Consider the following 14770-nt stretch of genomic DNA (forward strand, 5'->3'; position numbering starts at 1 on the left):
AATTGCATCAGAGAACTGACAAACTTAGCATCACATGCAACCTTAGTACTAAAAACCAATTATGTTGATATAAGACATGAAGCTTTTTAACTTGCATTATAAATTTGATTATTCAAAAGCTATAGGTTCATTAACTTAATGTATTTATAATGTATACAATATAAGATTAATAATTTTTTGTTTGAATTCAGCATGGGCTACTAAAGATGCAAAATACTTTAATGTTTAAATTTCATAATTCTTTCAATCTTTTCATCTATAATAAGCTGATATTTTAATTTAGAAGGAAACAGTTTTAAAAGCTTTATAAAATTAATTGTCTTCAGTTTGATATGCAATTTATGATGATTAAAACTGGCACTACTTTTCAAAAGAATTAAGTATTCAAAATGTTTATTTCCCCCAATCCTAAAAAAGCTTATTAAATAAGTACTGTAACATATATAGGAAAAATATTAACTCATAATTATTTTCCGTCACATTAATAAACAACTTATAAATAACAATAACATAGCTAATCTATTTTGGTACTTTATGATTATTTGCACCTTCTAAAATGAGAAGGGAAAACTAGGGAAATGATGCTTTTAAGCAAGTCGCATTACACTCTATTTTTTGCAAAAAGCCAAATCCAAGTTTTCTCAAAGGTAATGAAGACTGCAGTATGTGGAGCACCACTAAGCTATAACGCTGAAATTCCGATAGGAAGGATCATAACTTACAGTCACACTAGGAAAATATTCAGAGAAGGTTGAAACCTCTGGAAGATGCTGTGTGCATACCTGAGTTGGGAGATAAATACTTTTTGGTGATATCATGGGTCGTCACATAAATACGTTTTGACTGCATGGTGCATTGCCTTATGAATAGTTTTTCACAGCTTGTGGTACTGCTTGTATAGTAGTAATAGTTTTTCACACTTAAAAAAAGTATTTTGCATCTTTAGTAGCCCATGCTGAATTGAAACAAAAAATTATTAATCTTATGTTGTATACATTATAAATACATTAAGTTAATGAACCTATAGCTTTTGAATAATCAAATTTATAATGCAAGTTAAAAAGCTTCATGTCTTATATCAACATAATTGGTTTTTCTACTAATGAACATAATTTTCTTTTAATATCCTATTTATAGTTATATTTTAATGAATAAAATGAGCTTTTCGATTTTCTTCAATAACATATTTTTGTATTATTGCAATAAGCTTTCAATGCATTTATCAATTTGATGTTTCCTTTATGTAATTATTTTTGTATAATTCTGAAAAAATTTTTTATTCTTGCTAAGCATGTTTATAATATTGTTAATTATTTTTAAAACAGAGCAATTTCATGTTTACCTAATGCCTACACCTAAACTTGATGTGTTTGGTGAATGCTTACTACAAGTAACTCATGAAAATATCTACCTCTGGGATATCAACAACTCTCGAATAAAACTGGTGGCCTGGCCATTAACTGCGTTACGCAGATATGGTAGTGATCCTTCTAAATTCACTTTTGAAGCAGGAAGGTAAACATAAAATATATTATGAAATAGGTATTTTCTTTATACCTTTTAATCATATGAGTTATTTTAATTATTAAATTTCCCTTAGATCTTAAAAATGCACTATGTTATTCAAATTTTATCATAAAAACTCATAGAAGCATTAAATTTTTATAGTATTATAACAGTGCTTCTTTCTGATGTAATTGCAGCTAAATTTTTAATGTTTCTGCTAATTAATGTTATAAATTATTATAAAAATTATACTCCTTGGATTTGGATTTTCAAAAAAATATATTTGCTTAATTTATATTTTTAGAGTGTAGTTGTACTAGCTGAGTGAGTAAATATTATGCTGATGATAATTACTTATTAAATTTGTGAGGGGAAAATGATAAGCAGAAAATAGTGTTTCCTGAATACAAATTCAAGGGAAAATTGAATTTGAATTATTTTGAAAGCATGGGTCCAAATTTAAGTTTCCCATGAAATATATATAAATAAATAAATAAATAAAAAGAAACTAGATTCAGAATTCTGTAAAAATCATATCAAGCAGAAACATGAATGATAATTTTAAAATTAAAAGCACCTCTTTGAGGTTTAAAAGACAAAAATAATCTTAAGATTATGAAAATAGTATGTAAATAAATGGCTAAATAATGCAGAATAATAATAAATAACTAATCAACTTTTAAAATAAGATAAATTCAATATAATTCAAACCTAAAAAAAGGAAGTAATGTGGGTACAAGGAAAAAAAAAAAAAAAATGTAGGGAAAGCGAAAAATTATTGAGAAATTTTTAGAGTCTGAAAGAGCTCTTTTATGAAAATACATTAAAATATTTTGCATAAATAGTATTGCATATTCACCAATGAAATTACTTTCAAAATGATTTTTCATACTCTTAAAGCAAAAATAAATAAAATACAGTTTTAATATAAAATGTAATATAAAAATAATATGCAGTTTTATATAAAATACGAGGGTGGAACTTTAATAGTGGCAACACAGCTGAAAAAATGCTACGCAACAAAACCAAAGAATATCGCGTATACCACACGTAAACTAGATACCTACCTTACCTCTCAGCAAACAGACTCATCCTGCCTACGTCACGTGCATGCAGAGTGACGCGAAGAACGGATCCTTGTATTAGCTCGCGGTCTAAAATAAGTGTTGTCAGGATGTTTTCAAAACAAGAACAATGATGTTGGATAAAAATTGAATGTGCCAGAGGTCATACAGTACGACAGTGTCATCAAGGGCTTCAAGAGGCTTGCGGGGAATCTGCATTGCCTTACAGAACTGTAGCAAGATGGGTGAAAGCATTCAATGAAGGACGCCAAAAGTGGCAGACATGCTGCGGCCAAGTCGTCCGAGTGTCAGCGATGCAGACGTGCAAGCTGTTGCCGCACTAATGGACAGTGATCGCCGCCAAACAAATTGTCACTTGGCTGGACAAACACGATTAGCGCAAATGACTGTGCTGCACATTCTGAAGGAATGCCTGTCCGGGAGAAAAATTGCTTCACGATGGGTTCCACATCAATTGACGGAAATGCAGAAATGGCTACAATACGATGCTGCCCGAACTCACCTGGAGCGCTATGAGCGCGAAGGAGATGCTTTTTTACGCCATATCATTACGCTGGATGAGACTTGGGCCCGATCGTACCAACCAGAACTGAAATGCCAATCAAACGAATGGCATCATCACGGGTCACCACGGCGTTCGAAATTTCGTCAGAACCCCAGCAATGTGAAAGTTATGGTGATTCTCGTGTACGACTGTGATGGTGTCATCCTAATGCATACCATTCCCCCACAGCAGACCGTCATTGCACAGTGTTACTGTTCATTTTTGGAGCACAATCTCCGACCAGCTTTGAGGTCCTCTCATTTTGCATGACAATGCTCGGCCGCATGCAGCGCAAGCTGTGACTGATTTGTTCAAGCGATGGGGCTGAGAAGTGCTTTACCATCCACCATACTCCCCAGATCTAAGCCCTTGTGACTATGAGTTAATTCCTAAGATGAAGGAACCACTTCGTGGCACTCGCTTCCAAACTGTTCCTGAGATTCTTGTGGCAGTAGACCGGTCCATTCAAACTATGAACAAAACAGGCGCTGCTGCAGGTATTCTGTGACTTCCACATCATTGGAAACAGGTTGTACACAATGCTGGCGACTATATTGAAGGACTGTAAAACATGGTGACATGAATCACTTTTGTATTCCTTGTAAATAAATAGTTGCCACTATTAAAGTTCCAACCCTCGTATAATATATAATATAAAAAAAAATATAAAAGCACAGCTTTCACAGCATTTCATGTATGGAAAATGTCATTAATAGTGGAATATCTGCAATTGTTGCATTTCAGAATAAAAGCTGTGGTATTTGCTTACAAGTATGCAATTGCAATAAGCATAAGAGAGACATTTACTCATGCATTGTATTGTTAAAAAGAAAAAAAAAAAAATATTCTTCTGTCGTTATCCATTTCAGAAGTTATTCATTAAAAATAACTGACATCATTTGTGCCTTAAATTATATCTACTGGTAAAAACTTTGGTTTTTTAAAGCATCAGGGATTTTTTTTTCCCTCCCAGTTACTAAACAGTTTTCTTTTCCTGCCACACAAATTGATGCAGTATAAAACAGTCTCGCAATCTTTTGATATTTTACAATCTAAATGAACTTTCAGTTTTAAATAAATATGCATTTTAGGCCAATGTATAGTGTTATATAGACTTGTTTTGTCTATATTATAAATGTTTTCGGGACTGTATGTGGTAGAGAATTTAGGTTATTCATTTGGCAAACATGGTCCTGCAACAGTTAATTCAGCATCTTCTTCTTCATTCTTAATGTATTTATAAACAGTATTTTCTTTCATTAAATCAGTCATATATTGCTACCAAACTACTACCTTTCCCAATTTGACTCTTATTCAATTTGACTCTTCTTTTCTTTTCTGCTTATATCAGTGGATCCCTGAGTGCCACATCTTTTTCACAAACTTTTATAAATCTATGTTTCATGGTTTAATTTCAATTTTGCTTTTATTTGTAAACAATATTTTCATTTTGCTTTAAAATCCTCCTTAAGGGGGATTGAGAAACACTTACTGAGAATAAGTCAAGAATTATTGAAAATTTTTCTTAACCTTTTTTTCTTCTTTTTTCGAAATTTTTTGTACGGGTTTCAGCTTATGTATAGATTTACTTATTTCGCAAAAGAAATAGGTATTTTTCCATTGGCCGGGCACAACAGATAAATTGCAAAATATTTCACTTTTTTATTTTTTTAGTTTATGAGCAGAATTAAGTGAAATGAGTTATTTGTTTAATGAAAGTGATATATTCAGATACTATTGGTTTGAATTATTTTTGAAATTTTTTATGATGCTAGATTTTTGCATCATGACCAAAATAAAAGACCTGCTTGTGAAATTTGTACCTGCTCCATTTTCAGACTTGTTTTTCATTTATGGAAAAATGCAGAGCAACCATGCTGTTGTTAGAATTTTCATCAGGCACGATCTCCTGTAGTTTGAAATTTGCCATATAAGGCTTTTCTTCCTGCTCATCATTCAGAAAAATAAAATGAAAAATAAAGCTATCATCATTGGTGTCTGATATTTTACTTTACAACAGTTTAATTATAAAATATTCCTCTCGTTTTATTTGCTTGGCAACATATTCACCTCATGATGACATGCTTCAATGTTAGAAGAATTTTCTTATTCATTTTGACTTATATAGGCATTTTGAATTTTGGGTAAATTTTTAAAGAAAAAACAAATTTTAGGCTTATACTTGGATCAGTTTATATTCAGAAATATATGATAACTTCAGTGCAATATTGATTGATTTTTAGTGGCACATGCCTTTTCCTGATTAGCATAATAAATCTCAAAACACAGCAAAATTTTTTTTGATGCATAAAAAGAAGGGTTATTTAGAATTCCAGTTTGGTTAGACTGGCTAATCCAGCAAATCTTTCTAAAACTTGGAAAACAGGTTTATTTGTATATGGTTTGACTTAATCAAGTTAGAAGAGAACATGCCATTGTAAAATTTAAAATTAGGATCCCCTTAGAAAAAGCCGTATTTCAGGTACATTTTTTTCAGGAATTTTGGGGAAAAAGAGTCTGTAGGAAAATTTTGCTCCTAAGAGGAGGGACTTGTCTTGATCGCCTTTGAAATCAATTCAGGTGTTCAAAATTTGCATCAAACTTGGAATGCTGCATAACTTTAAATGACTCATTAAAACTAAAATCGGGCAGTTTGATGACTAACTTCTTTACTTGGCGACATTTCTGTGTCATACAGCAATTTTAATTAAATTAAAAAAAATTGTCCTCTAATACTTTGGTCATACTAACCAAATTATTATCATTTGATCATACTAACCGAATCACAATGTATTTTCCTCTTTTTTTTTTTTTTTTTTTTTTTTGTGGATTGGAAGGACTTTTATACAACTTTAATTATAATATATAGGGACTTTTTATATAAATGGGATAGTTTGACAACAATATCAGAATGATGACATTAATTGTGATCACATAAATTGATATCTGCTGTGTTATGACTACTCACTATGTGCATTTGTTATCAGTTACTATATAAGTAATTCTAATCAATGATTTCATTTAAAGTTAGAAAAATTTGTGAAAAATCTGATTTTCTTTTCTTATTCCAAAATGCTTGTTTTGCCATTAGATTTTAAAATACTAGTTTCTGATTTATACATATCTAATGAGTTATGTTCAATGTTAGGTACTTGTTTTCATAATTTTATTAGTGTATGTTTTTTTAGTGATTGTCTTGCATTTCATTTGTGATTTTTATGTAATGATAAATATGTCTTTGTTTTTAGGCAGTGTGTAACCGGTGAAGGGATGTTTGTTTTTCAAACTCTTGAAGGTGATAGAATTTATCGAAAAGTACATCAGGCAACACTTGCAATTGCTGAAGCACATCACAGAATGAAGGAACATAATGATAAAATATTTTTTAATCAAGTAAAGTATTAGAAACATAATTTATTAGGAATGCTGTGTTGTTTATATTTCTTTTTTTATATTTATATTTATTTTATGTTAGTGTATTATATAATTCTCAATCTTTTTCACTTTTACTTATTTAGAAAGATTTTTGTAATTCTAAAATTTACATGTTCATCCATAGGGTTTCAACCTAGTTTAAGTAATAGCTCTTTCTAAATGATTAGAAGAATAATATAACCTTTCTTATTGTAAAAATATGTTTTCAAATTAACTGTGTTATAATATTACACAGTGATCATGACTAATGTTTCAACAAAATTTAAAAACAGTAGTGCTTGCAACTTTTGATATAATTTTCAAACTGTACATTAAGCAAAGCTTTTGAAAATGGCAGGAGACAATTTTGATGGTTACTTCCAATTAATATATATTAAGATCAAAACAAAAGAGAAGCAATAGTCAAGCTCTCACTATTGAAACTTTTTTCTGTGAAAATGAAATCAGTTAATTTAATACTAGCCAGTTATGTGTCTTTCAGTATATGAAAAGATTAGAACTGAGAAATATTAACCAAGTAATCTACCCATAACTTTTAAGGGCTGCCATTGTAAATCACAAGAAATATTCTTATGGTTTTATATTAAATATTATTCAGTCTATGGTGGGCATAAACCTGAATCTTACATGACATAAAATTAAAATATAGCATTTTAAAAGCTACAGGAAGGGAAGGAGATTCAGCTGTTTTTAAAACTGAAAACCGGCCATCTGATGTCTAGAATATTTCAGATATAAGGCTAAAATCAGAATAATATAGAAATAAGATATAAGGCTTAATAAGATATAAGGCTTTTTAAAATCCTTGTGTGGTTAAAAGAAGGGAAAACACATTTCATAAATAGTAGATGTATGCTTCCTCAAAATTCCATGACCATGTGGCAACTTAATGATAGAAACAACAGTTTTCTGCCTCATCGGGTATCGCTACCTTCTTCATATAGCGCTGTTCAGTAAAATTATTTATATATTTAAAAATTGTACTATTTATAATTGTGCTTATAAATGTACATATTTTATTAATTTTTTACTGTCATTTCTGTTACATGAATTTTGTACTTAGGATTCATCATCACAAAAGGGATCATCTTCAAGAAGTGTGTCTTATCCATCTGGATTTCCAGAATCTAGCTCTTATCATATTATGGAGGACAGTGATGAAGATCATCAAGAAGCTATTGTGTCCAATCTTCAAGTAGTAGCTGATCATAAACGAATGGTAGCTAGTGAAGAAACTTTAATTCATCAGACTGTTCCCAGACCAAGATCAAAATGCAGCTTACGCTCTCATTTATTGCAGTATGGAAAATAGTTGTTCTTGAAAACCTAAGAAGAAAGTGAATATTATGTGACTTTTTGCAGACAACAGAGTATTTTTGTGTGCTTCTGTCATCTATCATTTTTGTATGAAATGATACATAATGTTAATGTTTGAGCTGAATATAATATTTTTTATTAATTTACAGCTGTGCATTCATCACATCAACTGTGAGCAGTTATTTGTGCCAGGACAAATAAATGCTTAAAAATATTGAAAAGAAGGAAAGAAAAAAGTCTTGTTAGTCACAGATGCACTTCACATTTTCACTCCATTTTCATATTAAAAATCTTGATTAAATGCCTGACAAATGTAAGAGAATTAAATATATGCCTGACAATTGTAAATTTGTGTCTTATGTTATGCTGAATTGTACAAAATATAAATTTATTTTTTATTAACCTCATTTGCAGTATGAGAGCAAGCACCTTGAATACTGCCTAAATAAATATTTGTTGTTATGATTGAAAAAAAATTCTCCCTTTTTCAGCTGTTGCATAAACAGTTAATATTTATAAATGATAATCATAATAATGATAATTACATTGCAGTCAACTCCTGATTAACCAGAGTAATAACAGAGATGATATCTATGATTAATCCAAATGCATTTGAATCCAAAAGCATTTGGAGAAAAGAGGAATACTCCATATTATAACTAAAAAAGTGCTATTAACTATTTACCTGTGTCTTCAAGAGTTTAGAAAATAAATTAATTCGGTTATGCAAATTAATTAAGTGAAAAAGAAAACATTTCAAATGTTTTTGCTCATACAACAGTTGGATTTCTGTAGAGTCATTGTGAACAGATGATTAATGGCTGTACACTTGATATATTATGACATAGCAGTTTATTTTTAATGATTTGTGTATTTCAGATTGCAAAAAGTGTGACATCATCCTTACTCCCTCCTATTTATTATTCCACATATTTTTATTTTGTATCTTCCGCAGACAGTTATGTTTCACAGTTGCCTCTTATAGTTTGTGATTGTAATTTTTCCATTATACTGCAATAAACAATTTTAAGACTTTTTGTGGACTGCTTAAATTACCCTCATTTGATCAGGAGTTGGGTGTTTAAATGTTGAATTTGTGCTGTTATTAATATTGTGTTTGAAAAGCATCAGTTAAAATGCATTTCCTATGTTTGTAAATTGTTATATAACCAGATTTTAGATTAGAATTTATTTTGTCTGTTTTACTGTTACTTATAGCTCTATAGATTTGCGTTACTTTCATGTGTTACAAAATATATCTCCACACCAATTTAATACTTAAAATTAAACTTTCTTCTGAAGTTGAAGTAAGTTTGAAGTACAAATTTATATATAAATGTTTTTCTTGTTTGACCTTATGAATAATTCACTTGTCAGTTAATATTAATTTATGGTGATATTTATTAGAAAAATGTTAAAATTAAAATTTTTACTATGTCAATTTGATAAGAGATTGATTTCAGGAAATTAAATACCAGTGTTTGATGAATTCCCAGTTATACCTATGCAAGGAAACAATTTTTATCATGTATGTTTTTCACACCTTTGTGTTTCAAATGAGACTTAGCTACTAAAATTTGCTTGAATTCTGTATGAGAATCCAAGCTGTCTTAAGTATGTACAGATTTAATTGATTGAGATTACTAAGTGATGTTTTGAAACAAAGTGCATGTGATGAAATTATTTTAAAAATATGTATGACACTGTGTGAAGAATGATTTGTATTTTTGCATAAAATGTATTTTATTCTAGTACAAGGTGAAGGGGTTGTTAACGTTTGTCTTGGTAACAACTTGTTTTTATATGAACTTACATTTTCATACTACCCCCTCACCCGCCTTTCCATTTATTTCCTATTCTGATACTGAACATTTAATTTGCCATATACTGTTCAATCTAAGGTGATTAGATAACAATATAGTTTGCTGTTCATTTATGTACCATAAGTGAAATAAAGTAATACTTGTATATATCTTCGATATTCACATTTACATCTATTGAAATTTCCGAGTTTGTTCATCTGAGAACAAAAAGTTTTATATCTGCTGATATTTTATAAACAGAGTGAAACTATATCTCAGACAGTGATACTGATTTTTCTGTCTTTTTTTTCTTTTGTTTTAGAAAAAATTTTTAGTTATGATTCAGTTTTTAAAATTTCTTCATCTGTTCAAAACAGTTTTTTATTATTAATTTGAACTATAGCAACACTTAGTGTCATAAACTTTGAATTATCTAAAATTCTGCGAAATGTTAAAAATGAATATGACTGTTAAATATATCTGTAATTAATGAATGAAATTTGATGCAAAGCTAGGAAATTTCTAGAAAAGTCTGATGCATGCTTTTACTTTCTTTCTTAATTAATAAATGTAAATTTACATTTTCAAATGGGGATCATAATTTTTATGAGTATAATCATTATTCGTTTGCAAATATAGTAATGTTTGTTTTGGAGCTTCAAACCAATTAATAACAATTATATAAAATTAGTTAAATTACCTGTTTTGAGCAATAGCAAATGGAATCATGCAATCTGAAAATTGAATTATTAGCTAAAACTATACTGGCCATCTGCTATAAGGACTGTTGTTTCCTGAAAGATTTAAGAGAAATTGGAGTGCATTTATGTCACACATAGAGAAAACTGGGAAAATTTCAAGCAGCCAAGCTATTCAATTGGGAATATTCACAGGGTGAATTATAAGTGTTTCACTACTTTCATTATTTTACTGTTTGATGTCTTGAAATATTTGTGAGTTGATTAAATCTGATTTGATATTTTTATTTTATGTAAGAAAAAGTGCACTGAACAGTGCATTTATTTGCTGAGTATTATAAGTTTTTACTTTGTGTGAAATTTGCTTTAAGATGACCCTCTATGAGTAGTTCAGAAGCTATAGTTTTTAAAATCTAGCCAGGGTACACATTATATATTAATTTTGATAATATAGGGTGCTAAAATCATTCTTTTTATACTAACAAACAAAGATAATACTGGTCTGTAATGTTTTTACCGCTAAATCATGTGTTATATTTCGCCGTTTATAATTAAATTTTCGATGTGTGTTTACTTTTCTATATTTTAAATTCAGTGTCAAGCAGCTATAAAATACATTATACAGTAAATGGGACCAATTTAAATTGTATGAATTTTCAAATTTTTTATAGACACAAATGATCTACGTTTTTTGTTACTTTTACAAGCACACTTTGAATGTCAAGAGTTAACTAAAAATCATGCATAATACAGCAATTTGATGTTAAGATTTGAATTCCTTTTATTACAAATAAGTCATTATGTCAGTACAGATCCTTTGTTTTAGAAGCTGTAGTTAATTTCATGTAAACTATTAACTTTTCAGGTATTGGTGTTATTTGGGTATATTTTTTACCATTTTCATAAAGGTAGAAAAGTTTGCCAGGTAACTTTGCCAACTGATAAATAACAACGTGTAATAACCTTTATTATGGATTAATAAAAAAAGCAGAACAATAATGCTTGTGCAAAACTAATTATTAAAAAAATTTTTGTTTATGAAATTTTAAATTAATTTAAATTACTCTAAATCAGTTTAATTTCTAACATTTTGTTCTAAGAGGTTTTATTAAAGTATTTTAATTATATGTATCCCTAGTTATATATTTTTAAATGGCTAATCATTATACATTAATGTTATTTTACATATGGAAACTCACGTGTGACATTATTGCTAACTTAATAGCTAGGAAATAATAGGCTTTTATTTTTATTTTTTTATTTTTTTAAGCATATAAAATAGAGTTTAAATACTTTAAAAATAGTGTTTAATTGTTATTATTTTAAATCAGTATCTAGAATTTTGAATTTTTTGTAATAATGAAAGTTGATTGAGTTTTCCATTAGGAATTAACTAAAAATTACAAATGTAATTAAATATCTTAAAGTATTGTAGCTGGGTAGAGTAATTGAATTCAAAGAATGTAGCTCTGTCTGAACTTATATGCTGATTCCAGAACTTGCATCCTGACTGGTATGCTGCAAGAAGTCTTTTGATTGAAATTAATTTAGAATTCTAAATTATGTAAAGGCCTAAATGTCTTATAAGGGCTTAGTGCCTGGAGCCATAGTAGTATGTGTGATTCATAACTAAAAATATAAGAAAGAGATATATATACCAACATAAAATGTAAAATTAGGCCAAAAAGAAGAAAAAGATTGGTATAGATTTTATATCAGACTGTATTGATAGAAATTCAAGTTGCAAAAAAATTCTGAAAATTTTAGTATCTTAAAGAAGAGAAAGGAAGAAATAGTTTAGTTATCTTCAAAATATATTGAATTTAATGAAAAAGCTATGCTAGTATTAACATATATATGTATATATATATCTAATCTTATGCTATAATTATGAGCAAATTGGCTTCAAAATAGGTCCCGCATAAAGTCAGATAAAGTTCATTAAAGACAAAGTTTTATTCACATGACAAGTATTATGCACTGAAAATTAATTTCTTCAGATCAGCCAGTCTGCATTGTTTTTAGTATTTCTTTAATTGAACTGGTAATTGTTTTAATATTTTGTGAGGGGGTTGAGAGAGTATATTTGACAGAAGAGACCTTACTTGTGCAATAATACGATGTTTGTTTAACCATAATATTGCACCAAAGCACCTTCAGTAGTGCTCTAAAAGTACAGCAGTTTGGCAGAAATTAATTTCATAGTAGTCTCTCATCTATCTTAGTTGCCAAATTTTTCACCTTGAGATTCTTTTATTTCTGATACTGACATCCCAAGTGAAAGTTGATTGATTAATTATGACAAAGCATTCAAGGCTGTGTGTCGTACAGAGGAGTTTCTAAGCCAGACTGGCTCATGTGTTTACATTACATATGGGAACTTCTCATGAAATCTGCTTGTTTGCAGGAAATCAAGACCAGAATGAACTAATAGTATTCTTCATTTTTATCCACTAGGTTTCTCTGAATCTGGAAATTCAGCATCTTAAATTTATATTAGATATTTAGGCCCAATTGCAGAGGGTGCTGCTACATGTACTTCAATTAAAAGACTTTCAGAGAGCCTTCATATTTGAGTTCTGGTTTCTGCATAGAAACGCAGGTAGGAAAAGATACAAGGTCTAATTTTGTACTAAGTTTCCAAAATTTAATTGACCTGTCCACTTTCTTTTCTATCAACTTAATATATAATTTTATGGAATGTATTATATATATAGATTAATATAATGCAGTATATTCTTAAATACATAATTTGTGGTCAAATGATTGAGAGCCATGTCATATCTTCACATTTGTGTTGAAAGTAAAATTCATTGATTGACCTAGACTTTTGATTCTTTAAATGTGCATTATTATTCTTTTGGGAACAGCAGATGTTATTCTATGATGCTCTTTCATTACTTAAAATAAATAATTGTTTTATGGTTTTGGTAATGCAGTGTATAAGACATATGCAACCACAAGAAAATTATAGTTATTTAGAAAGCACAGTTATAAACAAACATTTGCCGATACCTGTAGGAAAAATTATTCCATAATTGGTATAAGAAAAGATTCATGGATTCAGTATCAGCAGTACAGTGCATCATAATATTGAATATAAATCACAAATTTTTTCACATACTTGCATAAAAACTATTATATATATTTAAACACTGATACACTTTTATATATTACACTACTTATTTCACTTATTTCATATTTATTACACTAAATTGACAAAAATTGAGTCTAAGGGTATTGTCGAAAACCTATCGGCCAAGCAATAATGTGAAATGATGGAGAAGCAGTTACAACTGTAAAGGAAATTATGAACATGTGCATTAAACATTAAAGGGAGTAAACACTGCATTGTTTGATTGAAAAGGGAACTAACCACCTAGTATTTGTACAATTCAAGCAGCTATATGCAAGCATTCAAAAATGGCTATGTTATTGCAAAATCAATGAGCTCACTGCAGTATTTGATGGTATAAATGTTGTTTTTTGTGAAGTTTGCTTGCCTTCTGCTCTTTCTGCTGGTAGAATATTATTTGGTTAATTTATTTTGGTAAAACATGAAGCAATCTATCTATTTAGGAAGATTTTCTAAAAGAAACTGCTTCTATTTATCCAAGGAATTGAAATGGAGGTACTGAACTGAAACAAGAATGTTAAGGGGGTTTCTGTTTTCATGTATTGCAATATATCTCATTGTTTGTATATTGTTATGAACACTTTTCAGTTCTTGTTTGGATGGTGTAACCAATAGATCAGCTTTCTTTTCAATCATATGATTCAGTGCCTGTCCGATTAGCACTATATATGTATATTATTCATTTCCCTTTTGACAGTGACTGCTTCTTTGGCATTCAGTGTTACTACTTATCCTATAGGTTTTGCACAGTAGTTTTCAGATTATTTTAATTGACTGGCCATTATAAATTGTGTTGTGTTAATTTCACAAATATTTACTTGAAACTATCAGTATTTACGTGCAGTGAAAATATATTGTGTATGTTTATTATTTTCTTTTAGTTCCCTTCTTTGCATGTTTTAATTTCATATCAAAGTGAAATGTTTGATTCTTTTCTTCACAGATACATTCCTTATATTTATTGCATATTTAAATATTTTTGGATTATATATGTGCATGAGATTTTATTTTTATTTTGTCTTTTTTTGTTTTTATGTGTATGTATATATTTTTTCCATTTATGTTGCTCAAAATGTAGCACTTATCATTTTTATTTCATGAATAAAAATTATGTAAGCTTAATTGGTGTGTGTGTTTAAATGTCTGAAAGGAAATTCTGATTTCTGAAACTAAATATTTAATTGTAACTTGTTAATTCATTCTGCATTTGAAATAATTAAATGACTGCATTCCTTATAGTCTTATTT

General features: G+C 29.2%; 1 protein-coding gene across 2 annotated transcripts in view; it reads left to right on the forward strand.

Annotated features, from left to right (window-relative positions):
- LOC118181867 (docking protein 5-like) overlaps positions 1–14475 on the forward strand; it is a 54810-nt gene extending 40335 nt beyond the window's left edge. For both annotated transcript variants that reach the window (XM_085819133.1, XM_085819132.1), the window contains 3 exons: positions 1326–1515; positions 6384–6528; positions 7634–14475. In XM_085819133.1, coding sequence (XP_085675259.1) covers positions 1326–1515; positions 6384–6528; positions 7634–7882 — 584 coding nt within the window. In that variant the 3' untranslated portion in view covers positions 7883–14475. The remainder of the gene's footprint in view (positions 1–1325; positions 1516–6383; positions 6529–7633) is intronic.
- Positions 14476–14770: the final 295 nt, after the last annotated feature.

Source organism: Stegodyphus dumicola, chromosome 6 (genome assembly GCF_044657685.1).
Source record: "Stegodyphus dumicola isolate Sdum_Otavi_A_Nest chromosome 6, ASM4465768v1".
Classification (NCBI taxonomy): domain Eukaryota; kingdom Metazoa; phylum Arthropoda; class Arachnida; order Araneae; family Eresidae; genus Stegodyphus; species Stegodyphus dumicola.